Genomic DNA, 20,191 nt, shown 5'->3' on the forward strand with positions numbered 1-20,191 from the left:
TGACCCCCAGTTTTCAAGTAATAACAGTGGTTTTTCTTTGACTCACAGGAGCAAGTGGAAGGCATCCTGTTTTCTCCAGGTTTTGGATAAGGGTTGCACTGAGAACTATATCTGTCATAGCCATACGAATGGTAAGTAGTCCCTAGGAGAAAAAAAATTCTCCCCAGGAGGCAGGAGGCAGTAAGGAAATCAAAGACCTAGGGGCCAGAAGAAGTATATAGGTGGGACATTCACAGGGAGTCCAGGGGATGGAGCTTTGGCTTGGTAGGTATGTGAGAGAAAATGGGGACAAAGAGTTGACTCTAACTTTGGGTTACAGAGATAGGGCAACCCCCAATTGCCATCCCAGAGATCCCAGAGGGTAGAGGTTGTTGCTCAGGTCCAGGGCTGCAACCACATCTTACATTGAAAATTCATTCTGGGGGCCTGCCATGGCCACCCTTCTCTTACAGTCTAAGGGACCTGCCCCCACCTTAGCCATAATGGGCTCCTCGGCCACCTCATCCACAGAAGCCAAAGGAAGAAGATAGTGCGACACAAAAGATAGAGCCAGATATCCTGGGTTGGCATCCTGGGTCCACTACTTCCTAGCTGTGTGACCTTGGGAAAGTTACTTAACTACTCTGTGCTTTTTCCCCTCTGTAAATGGCAATAATAATAATGCCTAAAAAATAAAATAATGCCTACTTCACAGGGCTGATTTGGAGATAAATGAAATCGTATATGTAAAATTCCTAAAACAGTGACATATGGGAAGTGTTCAGTAAGTGTGAGCCATTGTTATAATTATCCTGGACAACTGAATTTAGGACCCCAAACTCCTGCCAGAGCTATATGCTGAGCACCCATGAGAAGCACCCACTGAGAACAAGCCTCCCATTCCAGCTGACTCAGTCCCTGTCTCCAAGAGCCTAGGAGACCCCTCCAGGCCCCACCCCAGGGAGGCACTGTCCATGTGGCCTTCAGGACACTGACCCCACACCAGAGGAGGAAGGGGAGATGCCCCCCAGACAGCCCTAGGATGCCTTCCTCCCTCTCCCTCCTCCATACAGGTTTTCCCTGTCCTTGCAGGGCCCACTCAAAGCCCACCTCCCCCTTGGAGCCCAGAGCTTCCTCCTTGCTGACCACCACAGCCCACACCCGCCTCTGCCAGCGCTCTTAGCAAGAGCCTTGTCTCCTTGACTAGGACCAGGGTACAGCCAGCGCATGTCAGGGACATGGGCCTTCCTCAAGCTCTGAAGGCTACAGGCAAATCCACTCAGAGGAGATGAAATGAACTCCTGCAGTGCTCAGCTGACCAGTCAGGTCTGCCTCTTTGTGACCCTATGGACTGTAGCCCACCGGGCCCCTCTGTCCCAAGGATTTCCCAAGCAAGAATACTGGAGTGAGTAGCCATTTCCTCCTTTAGGGGATCTTTCTGACCCAGGGATCAAACCCACATTTCCTACGTCTCCTGCATTGCAGGTGAGCCTCTGGGGAAGCCTGAACTCCTATAGAAATCGTCTTAAAACTAAGAGGTGCTCCAGATGAGGAGCCTGGGCAGCCAGGAAAGCCAGTTAGGATCTGCTGACTGTAACAGGACAGGGGCCTGACTACTTGTGGCCCATAGACCTGAAAGAAGAATATGGTGACGAGGGAAGAGGGGTGGAATGGGGTCTGGAGCAGCAGAGCAAAAGGATTCAAATCCTCGTAGGGGAGACAAGAATGTCCACACCAGCTCACCCCGGGCAGCTCTTCTCCTGAGAGAGTCCTGCCTTAGCCTAAGCCACATCTCAGTGGGAGGATTCATATGTGAGCCAGCCTGCCTACTGGGCTAGTGGGGTGGGGCCCCATAGGTGCCAGCTTCATGAGACACTGATATGGGTGCCTGGAGAGGGTGCCCCAGCCCAGCCTCAGAGGCAGAAGCCGAAGCCCTTGTACGTCTCACACAGCTCTCACTAGCGCCACCGTGTGGATCTATTTGAAACCGCATAGGGCTATCAGTGGGGCAAGTGGAAGCTGAAATTCAGTCTACACTCTGCTCACCAAGAAACTTGCCCTAGTATGGCTGCCTGGGCTGCCTGGGCCAGCGAGGGGGGCGAGGGGACGCGGTGGGGGGGAGAGGCAAAAACTCTTCTCTACCCCAAAACGCTATCAGGGCTACACCTCCCCAAAGGGCCCACATTTTCCTATCTCCCACAAAGGTGACACGTGGGTGAACATCAGCCCTGGGTTTGTGCGTGACCCAGCGTTCAAGCAGCCTGGCAAGGCCCCTGCTGCACAGCAATGGTATGTGGCAGAGGGGAAGGAAAAGAGCCACCCAGTTCTTCACATCAGGGGCTCCAGCACCCAAGGCAGACTGCCCTGGGGGCACCGTGACATGAGTCTGTGTAACCCCACCGCGGCACTGAGGGCCCCGGGCAGTGCTGGGGGCACTGAGCTTTGTTCAGCTATAAGACAGGGGTGGATCAGAGGCGCCTGAAGCTTCATTTGACTTATAAGCTCAAGTAGGATGCTGCCAGGAACTCCCAGATCTGGCTGGGTGACACCTTCCAAGGGCAGATGCAAGAGCCAGTGGCATCAGTGACAATGTGGCTGTACACACACCCTCAGGTTGCAGGGGCCCAGGCGCCAGTTCAGTCTACCACCTCCATCCAACGGGGTGTCCACTGACAAGAGCTCCTGGGTGATCAGGGACCAAAACCCAGCCTACTGTCTGCTCACCAAGCTGTGTTCCCCAGCGTGAGTCCTGAATCTTCAAAGAAGAAGCATCTTTTTCTAATTACACAAAGGCACTCTATGAGCTAGCATGGCTCTGCCTGGGGGCATATGGCTGCAGAGGAGAAGGGGGTCCAGGGCCAACAGAGGCTGTTCAAACCCCTGGTTCCATCTCACTACTCACCAAGCCCTTGCAGGTGGACTTCTGAGAAACCCTCTGCTGGTGTTTCGATTCCCTGTTATAAGTTGATGAGCAGTTTGCCTGGTCTGCTGCAGGCCTCCCATGAGCTGGGTCAGAGAGATTCAGGTACTGTGCTGCAGTCATCTCCAGACATTGTGACAGATTGAGGACCTGGCCTGCAGGGTCACTTCCTCCAGCAGCCTTTTGACTACCACACTACCATCTCCATCTTGACCTCTGCCAAGATGTTCACCCACCAAGGCCCTCAGCACGTACTCCCTCCCTTCTGCTCCCCTCCCCCACCTCTGCCCCAATACATGCTTTTCACCCAGCAAATAAATGTCTTTGCTGACTCTGGGATGTGAGCAAAAAGCATCGGCAGGAATCGGACTCCATGGTCTGCTGGGGAGAAGGAGGGGTGGATAGAAAGATAGAGACAGGAAGCATTAAGGTTTCATAAATTTCACATGAACACTCTGGCTTTTCAGGTGCTGATCACCCAGCTAAGAGCTTTATTTAATGTCCACGATAACCAGTGCAGGAGACCTTGGTATCCCCATCTTACAGGTAAGAGAACTGAAACTCAGAGTTCATACAATTTGCCTAAGATCACAGGAATAAAGTGAAAGAGCTGTATACCACGAAACAGTAATTTTAACCAGGGGTCACAAAGTTAACTACCTCCCTGACAGTATATAGATTGAGCCAGGTGAAAGGCTCAGGGATGGGCGGGGCGCTTTCAGTCCTTTCCAAATGCTGCATCTGATTCTTAAGAGGCCCCACCGTTATTGAAACAAACATTAAAATTGCACGCACATCCCTCATTAAATAGAACCCTCTTTGCTTGAAATGTGAAAGGATGTTCATGAATTTCCTTTTGAAATGACTTGCCTCTGAGTAACTCATTCAATTTACTATTGGCTATGATTTCTCCTCAATCATCCTGCACAGTCTGGAACTCTTGCCAAAAATCCAACTTACAAATTGTTTTCAAATATAATGACATGTGTATGGATACCAAACTTAAATATTAAAGTTGATGTTACTTTCTGAAGGCACGTTGTTAAACATTCAGCAATTTTGACATTGTCTTTTTCATAGTTTGCAGCCCTCAAAGATTTTCTTTAAATCTCCAACATTTCCTGGGCCTTTGGAAGTCCACCCTGGCCCCTAAACAGGAGGGTGCATGCTAAGTCGCTTCAGTCGTGTCCGACTCTTTGCGACCCTAAGGACCGTAGCCTGCCAGGCTCCTCTGTCCACAGGATTCTCCAGGCAAGAATACTGGAGTGGAGTGGGTTGCTGTGCCCCTCCTCCAGGGCATCTTCCCGACTCAGGGATGAAGCCCATGTTTTGTCTCCTGCATTGGCAGGCAGGTTCTTTACCTCTAATGCCACCTGGGAAGCCCTAGGGTTGCTCATAAAGCCAGGACACTTGGCTCCTCCCCATCTCCAGACATGCAGGCTGCCCCAGCAGGTCCAGCTGCAAGACCACCCACCCAAGATGGTCCAGGGTATCCTAATTTGGGCAACTTGGGCTTCCCTGGTGGCTCAGACAGTAAAGAATCTGCCCGCAATGCAGGAGACCTGGGTTAGATCCCTGGGTTGGGAAGATCTTCTGGAGAAGGGAATGGCTACCCACTCCAGTATTCCATGGACAGAGGAGCCTGGTGGGCTACAGTCCACGGGGCTGCAAAGAGTCAGACACAACTGAGTGCCTAACACTTTCTTCATAGATTATTCTCATTTTGAAAGCAGAATGATTTGCCAAATGTTGGGTTAAATGTGATTTAATGCTTAAATCTCTATTGGAATTCCATATAAATACATTTACAAATGAGGCAATGCTTTGATGGAGTGAACATTCTTATAAAAGCTTTGGAAATTAGGATCACTGTCATCCTAACCAAGCCTTACCAGCCCCTCCCATCTAGGGGCACAACCAGTGCCCCCCTGGTCCCCTCAAGTCCCGCAGGATGGGGCACGGGAAGGTGAAGTAGGGCAGGCCAGAGCGTGATGTGTCCTGGCACAACCCGCCCAACCACAGTGTTTTGTGACTGACAAGGGACAGTCCCCCGGTGCAGACTTTATTCATGGCTGGCCCCATTCAAGGCAGACTGGCCAAGGCAAGCTGACTTGCCTATTTTATTGCATTCTGTTTGGGGCCTTTCGGAGCAGACTAGTTTTTTAAATTCCCTCTGCCATCCACCATCACTCCACTCCCTTCTCCATGCAAGAGGCAGAAGCCCTAAGGAGGGAAGATGCAGCCTCTTCACAAAGCCTTCCATGCATGCCTCCCGAGCCGGTCACGGGGAGGGGCTCAACGTGATCCCATGAAAGGGAAGGAGGCAGGACTGCACAGGAGGCATGGGAGAGGTAGAGGGCGGGAAAGAATTTTAACTGCAGTTTACACGCTTTGATTCATTCTATCAAGAAGCAGTAAGACAGACAGATGATAGATACCTTGGACCTGGTCATTTTACTCATGGGTATCAAGATTAGGAATATTCTGTAAAACCTTATTTGCATGCTAAGTTGCTTCAGTCGTGTCCAACTCTTTGCGACCCTGTGGGCTGTAGCCCACCAGGCTCCTCTGTCCATAGGACTTTTCAGGCAAGGATACTGAAGTGGGTTGCCATGTCCTTTTCCAGGGGATCTTCTTGACCCAGGGATCAAACCCGGGCCTCCTGCATCTCTGGGATTGGCAGGTAGGTTTTTTACCATGATAGCCACCTGGGAAGCCCAAAGCCTTATATGCAGAGATAATAATATCTAATACTTATTGAGCACTTAGTGCTTTATATCCAGAGATTCAATGAATCCAGAGTCAACCTGTGAGGATTATTATTATTGATTGCTATTATTATTGCTGTTATTATCCCTATGAAAACAGTGAGGACATGGAGGCACAGAGAGGGGAAGTAACTTGTCCAAGGTCACAGAGCCAGTAAGCAGTGAAGCCAAAGTTCAAACCCCTGTGATCTGGCACCACAGGAGACAGTGGTAGGTAGCCATGACATTAGGCCACAGTTATTCCTAACAAAGAAGAGCCCTGATGGTCAATTATGGTGAGGCTCACCATGGGACAGTGTACAGTAATTAAAATTTATAAAGAATATGAAAATATTAATGAAATGTGGAAAGACATTAAAATATTTTTAAAATACAAAATAATACACGTATGATTTCATGTTGATATAGGGCAGAAGCCAACACAGTATTGTAAAGCAATTATCCTCTAATTTAAAAAAATATTTTTAATGTCTTTTAAAAAAGAGCTAAAAAATATGTAATATAAAATATATTTTAAACATATAAATGTATCTCAGAAGTTGACCAAATATCTGTTGAAACTGGTGGATTGTGAGTGGACTTTTTTCTTCTTCTTACTTTTCTGTATTTTCCAAATTTCTTTCATGAAAATTATTCTTTTCAGTTAGGAAAAAGTATTAAGGGCTGACTTAAAATTATTTGCTCTCAATAAGTGTTTAAAAGAGAAATTTCTGAGAAACAAAAACTCCACAAGTTTTTTAAAAAAAAAATAGTAGGGGGGCGGGAGGAGTTGCTAAGAAACTTTTTAAACTGGTAATATACTTACAGCGAGGCCTCATAACACTGAGAAGAGTGTACAAGAGACGAAAAAACAGAATGAGGATTCTATAATAAAACAAGTTCATTTACTCATTTACAATGAGTAAATAAGGAGTCTTTGCTGTCCTAAGGCAGCTCTTGTCTTTAAGGAACCCTTCTAGAAATCCTTTTTTTAGCTTACAAATGAAGACATAGCATGTTTGTTATTAAATACATTCACTTCCTTGAAAAGTAAGTTCCCATCAGCCTGTTAAAGATCCTCCCGGAAAAAAAAAAAAAAGATCCTCCCGTGGGCAGATTTAGGCCCAGCGTGGGCCCCGAGCTCCCCTGGCTCCAGCCCAGACTCAGCCACTGGCCCATTCCATCCCCTGAGCCCGTTCCATCCCCAACAGAAATCAGCCAGACTTGTACAATCTCTTGCTCATCATCCAGCTCTAACACTCTGCTCTCCACTGTATAAATGGCTAGAATGAATTGGCTAGAGATGGCTTCTGAAGACAGAAGGACCCTGGGTCTTGGCCAGGAGCGAGCCCGTAGCTCTCAGGTGGCAGTGGCATCAGGGAGCCTCTGCCCAGAGGTGCAAATGCAGGAAGAGAGATGGGGCTGGAGAGGGGCAGGCTGACGGAGAGTAGGGAAGCCAGCCTCCTGCTCCCTCACCAGGCCCTCAGTCACACAGGCTCATGCTGTTCCAGGGCTAATTGAGTCAGAAGAGAATGAACAACGCGTCTTTCTCCCCATTCAGCAGCAGCAGCAGGAAACAGCTTCTCTATCACCAACCCAAAACCCTACTCTCCTCCTTACATGAACAACAGACTCCAGCAACCTCTGTGCCCAAGGAGGTGGTCCCAAAAACCATGCATTAACCATGGGACTGAAGCCAAGTTGCTTTAAGTCTGCATTCAGAAAGCACAGGCTTGCTCCAACTCTTTGCAAGAGAATCTGCTGGGAACAGGCAGATTTCTGCACTATGCCTCCCACCTACTGACTCAGAGTCTCTGAGGGCAGGACCTGGAAATGGCATTTTAAACAAGCTCCCCAGAAGAACCTGATGCTCCTGGAGTTGCAGAACCACTGGCCTCAGGGTTGCATGTAAGCACATATTCCCACATCTACCAGAGGCTGAGAGGGAGGAGGATGGAGAAAGTGGAAAGGGGATGCTACTCCCCAAAATGATGTGATATGGATGTGCCCCAGACCTGGAGCCAGCTGTCCACTTCCGAGGGGGTGGGCCGAGCTGGATGAGGGCCTAGGGGCAGCAGTTGGGTCCCTGGTGGGCCTCTTCTCCCACCTCGCTTCCTCTGTCAGTTTCCACATGCATAAACAGTCAAGTCCATTCGTTCCCCTCAGAACTTGCTGTCCCTCCATCCACAATGCTCCTGGATCTGACCTCAGCCACCGTCCAGCACGGCTCTCCCTCTCCCAACAGAGACTCCACCTGCCTCATTACTTAAATAATCTTTATTTCTCATGCACTAGGAAAGATGGGATTGTATGAAACACTGCATTTCACAGCAAAGACCTCAGTCCAGATCACAACACAGGGGACCAGGGGGGATCCAGGTGAGGTCAAAACTCTGGGGATCACAGTGGGGTTACTACCCTCAGGGCCGGTGGCAGATCCGGGACCCTCCTGCTACAAGGGCCCCGGACACAGCACAGGGCGGCTGTCCCCTCCCACAGAGGCACCAGAAGCTGACACCAGAGGAGCACACAGACCAGAAAAGGACAGAGAAAGCTGCTGGGCAGTGACTTGGCAGAGGCGGTGGTCCAGCACCTCCAGGGCCTGAGTCCAGGAAGCCAAGGCTGGGACTCAGCCAACCCTACCTGCCGAGGAGCTGGGGGAGCTCACAGATCCCAGGCAGCCCATGCCCACAACAACATACGTGTACAGGCCACACCTGACTGCCTCTCCGGCCACATAAACAAGACGGGGGCCTAAATTCAAGCTCCAGTCAAAGGCTGAATTTGCCCAAGCAGGACCCCAAGGATTAGAGGGGCCAGCCCCCCACAACCACCCCGAGCTCTCAGATGCCCAAAGGACCGGTCAGGCTTCAGAGGATCCTGGGACAGAGCTTCCGGTGGGGCAGACCTCAAACCTGGGCCCTCAGGTGCCACATGAGCCAAGACGAGGGCAAAGCGGCTCCACTTGCCCCGGGGCGGCACAGGGACAGACACAGGTAGAAACATGCAGGACAGAACAAGGAAGGACGACACATGCAGAGACCAGAACAGGCTGGGAGGGGTCTGCAGACAGAGCGTGGGCAAGGTGCCGAGATGAAGGGCACTGCAGGGGCCAGGCTCACTGAGGCCCGGGGCTCATGGTGATGCCCCCCTCCTCCGGGATGGTCTCCAGCATCTCGCTCTGCACGGCCTGCGTGATGAGCGCCAGCTCCTGGCACAGGGTCTCGTGGCGGTAGCCCACGCGGATGTCCGGCACGTTGGTGCGGCGGATGTCATTGCCCTCAGGGCCCTCCTTGGTATAGTTGGGTCCCAGCCAGTGGCTCTTCACCTGGAGGGGCAGGGTAAGGGGCAGGGCTGCAGCTCGCTCTGAGAGGCCAGCAGCCCTGCGTGTCTGTGTGTGTTAGTCACTTGGTCATGTCTGACTGTGTGATCCCATGGACTGTAGTCCGCTAGGCTCCTCTGTCCATGGGATTTCCCAAGCAAGAATCCTGGAGTGGGTTGCCATTTGCTCCTCCAGGTAATCTTCCTAACCCAGGGACTGAACTCGAGTCTCCTACATTGCGGGCAGATTCTTCACCTCCGAGCCCAGCACCCCCAGGACCTTCCCAGATGCAGAGCGGGGGAGGAGAGGGATGGCGAGGGGGTGGGTACCTTGTGGGAGAAGCCACTCATGAGCACACTGTTGCGTGCCAGCTCGCACATGTCACAGGAGCTGAGCTTCCACACCTGGGTGGCGATGCTATACTCCTCCATCAGCGGCTCCTGCAGGGGCCAGGTTCCCTCAGGCAGGTACACCGGGGCCTGCTGCCCACCCATCCCGGGGGCTGACCACGAGGCACACTGCGCTCCACCAGCAGAGGGCAGCACCAGCCCCGAGGCCCCTCAGTCCAGGGGGCCTTTGTGCCCCAGGACACCCGCCTGCCTGGCTGCCTACCGGGCGCTGACCTTGGTGAAATGGAACTGCAGGGGATCGTCCGTGGACAGCGAGACCATGAGGCCGCGGGACAGGTACTCGGGGAGCGGGTTCCGGTGGTAGCTGAGGAAGAGGCTGTTGTTGCTGAGCGGGGACATGGCGATGCCAACCTGGGCCAGGTAATACAGGTACTGCAGGACCGGGGCCTGGGTGGGCGACAGGGAGGGTGGGCCTGTCAGGTTGGGGAGGACACCTGGTTCTGGGGGGTACAGGCCACAGTGCAGGTTGGAGGGCAGTCCAGGCTGGGCAGCAGTTGCAGAGGGTCGGTTACAGCCAGGTTCTGAACTGGGGCCTTGGTGTAGAGGCTGGGGTCCCAGCTGGGGGTGGGTGAGGAGAGGATCAGCTGCTGAAGAGGCCTGATAGACAGGGAGGAGGGGAGCCTCTGGGACAGGGGAGGCAGGGGTGCAGAGCCTGACCTTGCGCAGAAGCAGCCCGTGCGAGATGTTCTCAGCCAGCATGAAGGCCGACACCAGGTGGTGGATGGGCCCCGCCTCCCCGCAGTGTGGCCTCAGCACGAACGTATGGAAGCCCCTCTGTCTGGGGGGCCAGAAGACAGCATTGGGTCCCAAGCCTGGTGCGCTCAGGCTCCTAAGCCCCAACCCAGTGACTCTGTGGGCCGAGGACCAGGGGTCAGCGGTAGGTTCTTGGCTGTGAGGGTTGAACTACAGAGCCCCAGGGGCAGAGAAACAACCCATCAGATCCAAGACTGGGGGTAAGAGGTGGGTCAGGTGGCCCCAGCGGGCCCCAGGGCAGGCCTGGAGCAAGGCCTGATGACTGAGAGCTAGCCATGCGGGTAGAGATGCCAGGCGGGTGCACCGGGGCCTGCTGCCCACCCCCTCCCAGGGGCTGGGAGCACCTGCGGAGCCCAGGGCAGGCACCTGCGAAGGTGGTTCAGCATGGCCATGTTGGCGAAGGTGTAGTACAGGTAGTAGGCGTAGGGCGGGTTGTCCTCCTCCACCCAAGCCTCAGGGAGCGGGCTCTCCAGGTTGAAGACATGGTTCTCGGGCTTGGACTCATCATCCACACTGTCAAAGCCGTCCACCTGGCCCAGGACGCTGGGTCAGGCCCAGAGCTACAGCCGGGCCTGAGGCAATGTCTTCCCCACACCCAGACCCAGGCCACCCCCTCACATGCTCCAGGAAGAGATGCAGCTCCGGGTGGCTGGCAGGGTGGATGGTGGCCTCGAACAATGGCAGGAAGATGTTCTCCAGCATCTCCTGGAAGTTGGCCAGCTGGCCCTTGGTCCGGTACACATCGCTGCGGACAAGATGTAGGTACACGGATGTGCGCAGGTCAGGGCAGAACCACAGAAGCACTTCTGAGCCATACTGAGTGAGAGGAGCTGGAGAGACCGTGAGTGGAGCCAGGGCTCCCTCCTGTTCCAAGGGCTCGGCTGGGATGGGGGAGGCTCAGCCATCCCAGAGGGCAGGAGGCCAGCCCTGGCCCCATGACCTCTGCCCCCCACGTTCCCTCCCACGCCCAGGGACACTCACAAGAGGCGGGGCACCTGCACGAGCCAGCGCACGTTGGGGGAGTGGACACGGTGCGTGACGGCCCAGCGTGCTAGCTTGTCCCACTCGTCCCTTGAGCGCCCGTAGATGGAGAGCCGCAGCTCCGCGTTCTGGTATTTGCTCTCCTCCAGGTCAGACATCACCTCCTGAGCAGCATGTGTGGGCAACTGTCACCCTCAGGCTTCTCCCTCATCCCTGTCCCTGTGCCCACGAGGCACGCTCCGTCTGACCTCTTCACGCCTCTCACCCACCCCACAAACCCCCATCCACCCAGGCTCTCACTCAGTCAGGGAGGGCTGCCCTCCTCCTCACCTTGATGATGTGAGCAAAGTACTTCCCAGAAACCCTGTTGTCCGTCTTGATGAAGATCTCTCGGAGGACGGACTCCCCAATGGGGTTGTATTTGGCATTGAACTTGTCAAAGCGATGGAAGGTGTTTCTGTCCTGGGGGAGAAAGGCCAGCCCAGGTCACCCCTGAACCCCAGCCTGCACACCAGCCCAGCCTCTCAGCCCCCGTGCCGTGGACAGACCGCATGCACGTCGAGCGTGTCCACACTCAGGTCGTAGGCCGTGAGGTTCATGCTCTCGAAGACTTCCCGTAGCGTCTGCTCACGACCCTGCTCCACGTGCACGATCTCCTCCAGGTGCCGCTTCATCGCCCGTTTGATGAAGCGCAGCAGATGCTTCTGGTTCATGCAGGATGAGGCATGGATGTGTGTGTCCACCTGCGATGGAACGGGGACTGCTGGGGCCTGGGCGGTGGGATGCGGGAGGACTCTCCAAACTGGATGCTGGGGAGGCGGGCAGGCCATGGAGGGGGAGGCTGGGCAGGGGCGCTGGGTCAGTTGGGTGGGGAGGACCCACCTTGCGGATGTTGTAGAAATCTCGGTGTGGCACCTTCTTCTGCGCGGCCAGCTCCTTCATTTCGTTGAGCAGCACATGCATCTGGAACTTGGAGCTCAGGTACTGGAGCCGGCGGTAACAGAATGACTTTCTGGGCAGGAGAAGAACCAGGCAGGGGCTCAGGCATGCAGGGAGGCACCCGGGAGGGCCTGGGTGGCAGAGACGAGGGCGGGAGCCAGAGGGTCAGGAATGGGGCTGCCAAGGGGACAGCAGCCGAAGATGGAGGACGTCTAGGACTCAGGGACTATGAAAGGGTGAGACTGGGTGACAGGTGTCAGGGGCCAGACTGGAAAAATCTGAGCTGGGAGAGGAGCCGAGTGTCTGGGACAGGCGCGGACTCACATGGGGCCATTGATGATCAGAGCCATCAGCACATTGACATCTGCCACAAATTCCTGCAGGTCGGGATATGGCAGCTCCACCTCTGAGCAGCTGGTGTGTAAGGGGAGCTTCGGTGAGAGCAAGCCAGGAGCCCCTGTGGGCCCTCCTGAGCCAATGCCATCCCCTTAGTCTCTGCCCCTCCACAGCCCCCAGCACACCCCACACCCCTCTTACTGCTCATCAGGTTCCCTGCGGGTGTACACATGAACCACGCCCCGCACCATGCGCAGGCCCAAGCCCAGGTCCGCGGGCATGGTGCTCGGCTCACAGTGCTCATAGGGGTGCTGCTCCAGCACTGGTGGGTGCACCGGGGCATCTGCAGGGGTGAGGAGGGTGGAGTCAGGGCCAGGGCTCTTCCAGGCCACCTGCTTCCCGGCCCAGAGGCCCCAGCAGGACAGCTCCTGCCCCTGCCTCGCCGCCCTGTGTGCCAAGAGGCTGGGAAGAAGGAGGCAGGCTGAGGTTCCTGGGCACACGGCTCAGGGTGGCTGGGATGCCAGGGCACACGGAGTAGGACAGGGATGGGGGGTCCCACCAGCGGACACGGGGGTGTCGGGGCCCTGCTCGTAGGTGCGTGTCTCCAGGGGCTTCTCAGCCAGCTGCTGCAGGTACCGGCGGGTGGTAGGGCAGAAGCTCTGCAGCGACAGGGCCATGTACTTCTCCCGGATGAACAGCGCCCGCACCACGCTCTTGGCTGCATCCAGCAGGTCTGTGAAGGGCACCTAGAGACAGAGATGTGGACGCGCTCTCCTCGGTCCCAGACCCAGCCTGCTCTCACCTCCTTCCTGAGGCCCGTACCCCAGAAACACTCAGACCATTCTATGCTCAACAGGGTGACTAGCTCCCAACCAGAGCCTCTGCCTCTCCAGCTTTTAGAAAGAGAAACAGCCCCTCTAGCCTCTATCCCCATAGCCCAGACTTGGGGAGCCCAGCAGGATGCAAGGACGGGGACACTCACCCCACACTTCTCCTCCCCAGAGATGGTCACCCGCTGAAACTCCCGCTCCAGCACCGCGTCGCGCTCCCACAGGCCCCGGTCACCCTGCCCCTCACCCTTCTCCTTGTAGAGCCTACAAGTGGGGAGGACAAGAAAGGGGCTGGAAGCAGCAGAGGGACAGGCCCCAGCCCCGCAGCCCCCGTGCCCCTCTGCCCTCCTCACTGGAAGTCTGAGTCACTGTCAGTCTTCAGGAAATCTTGCTTGGCCCGAAGCAGGATGTCCGGCTCCAGCCTGGAGGTGAGAGGAGAGGGCGGGCCCATGATGAGGCCCGTGTTCCTAGCCAGGGCCCTGCACCGTCTGAGGTGCCGTGCGCATGTTGTCATGTGTGGCCCTCACAGGGCTGAAGAACCCTGGGCCACGCAGGCTGCTCTCGCCCCACGTCAGAGATGAGAAAACACACCCAGAAGTTAAGCAACATGTTCCCAGACACACTGGTGGGCAGAAGGCTGAACCGGGCAGAGCCCAGCAGCCTGACCCCAAAGCCTATGTCTAAACACCACACTACTCTGTGCCACCTCCCAGGGGTGGCCCAGGGGCAGGACTGGTTGTAAGAGAACAATGACGGGGCTCTGCAAGTGCCCAGGAGCAAACAGAGGGATGCTGGGCGGACTGCCCTGTGCCCCTCCCCACAACCCCATAGCCGCCGCCTGGCTGTGACCCCACACCCTACAGCGGCTTGGCTGAGCCCCCGCCCCGTGGCCGCCTGGCTCTGCAGCTGGGGGCTCACTTGACATCCTGGCTGATCTGCCGCTCCAGGCGCTGCCTCCGCTCCTCCAGCTGCTCGATGGGGCTCTCCTCCGGGAACTCGTAAGGGGCGCTGCGGAGCTCACTTTCAGCCAGGGAGCGGCTGAACAGCTCCTGGTGGGAGGGAAGGCAGGGTCAGTGTGGCCAAGCCGTCAGGGTCCAGGAATGCAGGGAGGGGACAGGGGCTGGGGGTACCTGGGACCACCTAGGGATCAGGGCAGAGCCAAATATAAAGTAAGGGGACAGCTGAGGTGGAGGGGTGCAGGGAGCAGGGACCAGGCGTGGAGGCAGCGACCGGGTTGAGTGGGGGAAACGCAGGGGGTGGTGCCAAGCGATACCTCGGCGATCTCCTTGCATTTGCCATCCATGGACGTGCGCAGGTCGAGCGGGAAGTGCTTGAGGCAGGGGGCAGGGCCTGGCAGGGATCGGGCAGACTGTAGCGGAGGGGCCCCCAGCCCACCCCGAGCCTCTGTGGAGACAGTGATGTGGGGTCAAAGGGTGAGGGCCAGGGCCTGAGTGCACTGGAAGCCCTGGGCCCTGGCATGACCCCAGGGCAGCCCCAGAGAGAGGCCAGCCCCGCTCAGAGGCTGAGGCATGAGCCTACCCATGGACCTCACCTGCAGTCTGGCCCGGGGACCCCTCACCCATTCCAGGTTCGGGGGTGGGGCTAAGAGTCTGCCCCTACAACAAACGGACTCATTCACCCCAGGAATAAAACTCTGGATCCTGGACCAGGGGCCACTCCATCGGGCTGTGAGAGAACCTCCAGGTGAGTGCCTGCTACAGGGAGCACCCACGTATCCATGCACACATACGCACACTCTCACTCTCTCTCTCTCTCCAGGCGCTCATCCACACCAGCGAAGCCCGGCGCACAGCTTCCATGGCAGACAGTCCAGGGTCAGACCTGCCTCTGGATGAGCAGACGGCCCCTCGAGGGCAGGCTGACCTAGACCTACAGAGCCTGGGGGAGCACAGCTGCCACTCGGCTCTGGCCTGGGGACCAGCCCCCGAGGGAAGAGGAGGAGAGGAAGTGGAGGACTTGCTTGGGAGCAGGACCCTGACCTCCTCCTGGGAGGCCTGCCCTCTCCCCCAGGACCCCAGGACTGCCAAGATGTGGCCTGGCCTCAGCCTGCCCCTCCCACTGCTGGCTGCCCCTCCAAAGGGAGCTGCCACAAACAGTCTGCGCCACTCAGAGGCCCCGGGATCTGGGCCGGAGGCCCTGGGGAGGGCCTGGGGAAGGGAGGATCGGCAGCCGGAGTCTCTCTCCACAGAGGGAAGGATTCCTCAGCTTCCACAGGAGGCTGGCACTAAAGACCTTGAAGCTGAAGAGTCTAGAGAGGCTGCCTGAGCTCCCAGCCCACTCCCAAGAACCCTCCCTGGGCTCCCCAAGCCACCCTCCCCAGCAGGAAGCTCTCCAGCCAGCTCTGGGGTGCTCCCCTTCAGCACCCTCCTTTCCCCTCCCCACTGTGGCTTAGGGATGGACTGGAAGCTCTACCCAGGTGGCACGCTTTGAAGTCTCCAGGCTGCTTCCCAAAAACCTGAGTCCTGTCCCACAGCTGGACAAAAAGAAGAGGGGGTATCTGTCTCAGATCTAGGATCTAGCCCCCCACACAGAAACCCTGCTGCCTGCCTGGGTCCTACCTGCAGAGTCAGGCAGCGCCGGCCAACAGCCCTGTGCCCCTCGCCCGCCTGTTTGCTGAGTGGAGCTGCAGCCAGTCCCCCAGGACAGCTCAGGGGCCGGCACGGGCTGTACCAAGTGCAGCTGTGTGCAGGGGAGACCCTGGGATGCTGGCAAGCAGGGGGCTGGGGAAGCTCAGGGGAGCTCAGAAATCAAGGGAAGGAGTAGCACAGCTGGGAGATAAGAGAAACCCCCAAACTGAACAGGGCCTTAACCTCTACAGTGCCAGGGCCCAGCCCAAAGTGGGGCCCCCAAGGGGGAGGAGCAGAGCAGACTGATATGGGCAGGGTGGGCTGGCAGGGAAGGGACAAGCCCCCTTAAAATGCAGTGCCCCAGGGGACAGCATGCAGGGCCTGGCTGACCAAAGGGCAGGAGAGGGCACCAGCCCTCCTGGGCTCCACACCCCAACACCCCTAGGTCAGCTCCCTCTGCCCAGTGGCCTTGTTTTGCTCACCACTGTCCTCTGGGCCCCTGACTATAGGGTCCCTTGGGAGAGATGGGGCCTCTGCAGGGGAGATGTGCTGGCTGGCACCAGGGGTAGACACTTAGTCCAGGGAGCAACCAGTGTATGGAGCTTCCCTGCTGCCCCAGAGACCAGTTCACAGCCCCCTAGACCTCCAACTCTTCTCCAAGCCTATAGTCGGGGATAAAACGCCTGGGAAGAGAGGTTCAGACATAGGGCTAGAATTTGGAGGACTTAAGTTTGACTCTGTTCCCAATTACTGGTGAGTCTCTACCATCTGGAGGCTTCAAGTCTGCCTACAATGGGGTGATAAGGGATCCTGCCCTGCCTAGCCACAGCTACCATAAGGCACACAGAGATACGGCTCTGCAAGCATTCTGGAAAGCCCCATCATCTGTGATTAGGAACTCCTGGGACCCTCCAAACACTTCCCACATGCAGTCCCACCCACTGGGGGTGGGTGGAGCTTCGAGTTCCAGATCAGAGAGGCACACAGGACTGGGCGTGAAGGGAACAGAATGGGTGGGGTGGGGACACTATCTCTGACTTGGAAGAGAGCAGAGCAGAAAAAGGAAGAAAAGATGGGCACTAGCTCGGCCCTCAGAGTTTAAGGCACAGCCTAAGGTTCTTGTATTCCGCCCAAGAACCCTGATCCTACCCAATCCTCCCCTTTTCTAACCCCTCCAGAGAGGCCAGCCACAGACCCCCAGAACTGGTCTGTATCAAGTCAGCAGAACTGACACAGAGGCCCTGATCTCAACCACCTCCCCTAGCAGGGTGACCCAGGGCCTCCTCAGAAACGCTGGTCTGGACAGGTCCTAGCAAGCAGCACCATCCCCTCAGCCTGTTGGGCCACCATAAAGGACTGCCAGGGCTCACTAAAGGTGACACACAGGCAGTAACCACCACTCCCTGAGGACCAGTCACCTACTGGTCACTTTCTCCCAGGGTCTGTGCCACAGCACCACACACACCACACACACACACACACACACACACACACACAGCGTGGGAGAGGTGGCCAAAAGTCATAGGGGGCTATGCCCTAGCCATTCCCATTAACTCCAAGATTCTTGCCAACCTGTCTACGCACTTGACCAGAGCCCCTCACTCACTACCAAGGCTGCCCCAGTAGGCAGAGACTACTCCAGGCTTTGACCTACAAGTATCAGCTGCTCCCACCATGCGACCACCCGAATGTGGACAAATCTAGCCTCAGGGGACACACGCTGTGGGGGCACAGACCTGGGCACAGAGAACAGAGCCCCTCGGGCCAATACAGAACTCAGGCCACCATCTTCAGGAGCATAAGAAAAACAGAAGGTAGTACAGACAGCTGCTGGGGGGATGGGGAACACCAGCTTCACCTGGTCATCAAAGTAGGGGTGGGCTTCCCTTAGCCACAGGCCTGAGACCAGCAGACAGCAGGTAGATTCCCTCAGCAAACACATATCTGGGCAGTGGAGCCCTCAGGAAGATGGGCACAGCTGCACCATGCTGCCAGCTCCAAATGGTGCAGAGATGTCTACTGGAGTGGGAGCCGAACCAAAGGGTGCAGGAGCACATGCAGGCAGGCAGCAGCCCCAGCCTGAGCCCCAACACTGGCTCGGCCCAAGGGCACCCCACACTTCCAAGGAAGCTCGCAAGACAGACCAGAAATGAACAAACTGCAAACAATAGATACAGCTGAGCCCTCAGCTCCTGGATGCCCACAGCAGTAAGTGTGCCCTAATGTCAGACGCCCAGTAAGAGGGTTCAAGATCTGGGATCCTGGAAAGAGAAACTAACCTCAGGAGGACAGCCCGAGTCTGCCTGGTAACCACACAGCCGCCAGCAGTGTGGCCAGTCCGCAAACCAGTCAGTCCCACACATCCCCCACTCCACACACACTCCACATGCAAACAATCTTAGCACAGCCACACACGGACACGTGTGCAAGTACACTCTCGCTGCACCCACACCCACGCCCACTCCTCATTACAGAGGACCGCATCCCTGACACGGAAACCAGTCACCCTGCACCCCACCTCCGTCCCCAAACCGCCTCCCAAGCCAGCTGTCCCTGGGAAGAGGACAAGGGGCATCACTGCCGAGAAGGCGTAAGAGAAGTCCCCCTCGTTAGGGGACCCGTGGCCCCCTAAGAGGTGAGGGTGGGGAGCAGGGCCAGACTGAGGACAGGAGGCATACACTCACCTGGTACTGCAAAGGAAACCTGGAGGCTGGCCCGCTTCTTAAAGGGATATTTGGCCTTGGGATTGCTGGGGCCAGATGAATAAGATGCCATGGCTCAGGCTGCCGCGGAGCCCGCGGGGGTAGTCTGAGCTGCACCAGCTGGGCTTGGCTCTGCCACATCCAACCCCTTCCTCCGCCCCGCCCCCAGCGGGAGTGACTGATGCAGGAAGCAGAGGCCCCGCAGGCGGAAGAGGCCCTGGCCACGATTTCTGATGTTGTCTAGGCAACCTCAGGAAGGGGGGGCCTCCATCCCTGCCCCTTATCCCTCCCTTTCTCAATCCCTGGAGTGACTCGACTGATGGTAACTGGGCCTGAGGGGGTAGAGATGAGGAAACAGAATGGGGATGGGCCAGCCCCAAGCACCCTACTAACCCCGCTATGAGCCAGGGCTCTGGAGCAAGAGAGTCAAAGTTCAAGCTAACTGGTCCAGCCAGCCTGGGAGAAAAAAGATAATAATAGAGAGAGGGATCCAGCGCAGGTACCCCAGGCTCAGAACACATTTCTTTCAGGGTCAGCGGACTCCGTGAAAACACAGCCCCTCTGGGGCAGAATCCCCTTTTTTCCTTATCTGAACCTCCGGCCCAGGTGGTTCAGTTCTGGGAGGATGGGGTAGAACTGAGAATCCCAGTCCAATCCAGGGAGGAGCCTGTCTTGGGAAAATTCCACTGTCCACAGAAGCTGCCCTCTTAGAAGACAGGGAGGCAAGGAGGCAGGGGCTTTCTCTGGGGTCTGGGAAAGCAACCCCAATAGCTTCTGACCGTTCCTTGTCTTTCCACACTCAGGCTCTGCTCTCCTGGCCGCTCCCCAGGAGCCGGCCGCCTTCCCTAGGTCTGAAAGCAGTGCCCACCCTATTGTCACTCTGGCCACTGCACTTCTCTGTCCCAGAGACCCTGCCCCCCTTCACACGCACACACTCACCTGAGGCCATGCTGCCCGAGCCCTGTGGGGAACCAGGGAGTCTGTCCGCCAGGGTCTGCACCGCCTGGAAAGCCGGTCACGAGGGAGGGGAGGAGGGCTAGGGTCCAGACCCTGCCAAGTGGCTCCAAGGGCCCCTGCCCTGGCACTGAGATGGGAGAAGTAAGACAGTCTTTCAAAATTGCTGGCTGGTTGGAGGCGGGCCCCCTGCCGACCTGGGCCGCTGTACTGGCCTTGTAGACCCCGGAGCCCCGACCCCCAAGCCCGGCACTCGGGAGGCGGGCAGGCCACGTGCTCCCCAGAGCGGGACCCGGAACTCGTCTGGACTTCTCTCCACACTTTCACGGTATTCGGGGTCGGATTCCGGTAGCTGGACCGTGAGGAAGTCACGCAACAGGTGCGACCCCACCAAAGCCGCCCCAGCGACGGCGCTCTCCTCCGCAGCCCCAGGCCCCGCCAGGTCCGTGGCCCCGCCCCTGCCCGGGCCCGCCCCCGCTAAGCGGCCCCGCCCCCGCCATTTTCCCTCTCCCGGGCGCCACGTGGGCCGCCGCCACTTCGCATCCGTCCGGCAGCGTCTTGGGTAACTTCTGTGCGTCAGCTTCCTCACCAGTAAAGTGATGGGGTAATCGCAGTACCTCACTCAAAGGGGTTATTGTGAGAATTAAACGTTAAGCACCTTTGCACGATGCTGGGCAAAAAGCCAGTGCCCAATAAAAGACAGATAGCTATTATTATAGTCCCAGGATTC

The 20,191-nt window shown here is 56.8% G+C and overlaps 1 protein-coding gene across 5 annotated transcripts; it reads right to left on the bottom strand.

Annotated features, from left to right (window-relative positions):
* Nucleotides 1-7,908: 7,908 nt before the first annotated feature.
* On the bottom strand, nucleotides 7,909-19,907 carry AMPD2 (adenosine monophosphate deaminase 2). Of its 5 annotated transcripts, none has more exons than XM_005891304.2 (18): nucleotides 19,447-19,907; nucleotides 14,491-14,621; nucleotides 14,136-14,266; nucleotides 13,571-13,639; nucleotides 13,370-13,481; nucleotides 12,947-13,133; nucleotides 12,589-12,730; nucleotides 12,376-12,465; nucleotides 11,995-12,124; nucleotides 11,661-11,855; nucleotides 11,443-11,574; nucleotides 11,113-11,276; nucleotides 10,750-10,876; nucleotides 10,498-10,661; nucleotides 10,036-10,156; nucleotides 9,592-9,765; nucleotides 9,298-9,408; nucleotides 7,909-8,974 (listed from the first exon to the last, which is right to left on the bottom strand). In XM_005891304.2, the coding sequence occupies exons 1-18, from the start codon at nucleotides 19,454-19,456 to the stop codon at nucleotides 8,765-8,767; spliced, it is 2,400 nt and encodes a 799-aa protein (XP_005891366.2). In that variant the 5' UTR covers nucleotides 19,457-19,907; the 3' UTR covers nucleotides 7,909-8,764. The 5 variants fall into 5 exon arrangements, 4 of the variants coding, with proteins under 4 accessions (XP_005891366.2, XP_005891368.2, XP_005891367.2 ...); XM_005891306.2 differs by lacking the exon at nucleotides 19,447-19,907 and adding an exon at nucleotides 18,490-18,666; XM_005891305.2 differs by lacking the exon at nucleotides 19,447-19,907 and adding an exon at nucleotides 15,797-15,891.
* Nucleotides 19,908-20,191: the final 284 nt, after the last annotated feature.

This window comes from Bos mutus, chromosome 3 (assembly GCF_027580195.1).
Source record: "Bos mutus isolate GX-2022 chromosome 3, NWIPB_WYAK_1.1, whole genome shotgun sequence".
Lineage (NCBI taxonomy): Eukaryota > Metazoa > Chordata > Mammalia > Artiodactyla > Bovidae > Bos > Bos mutus.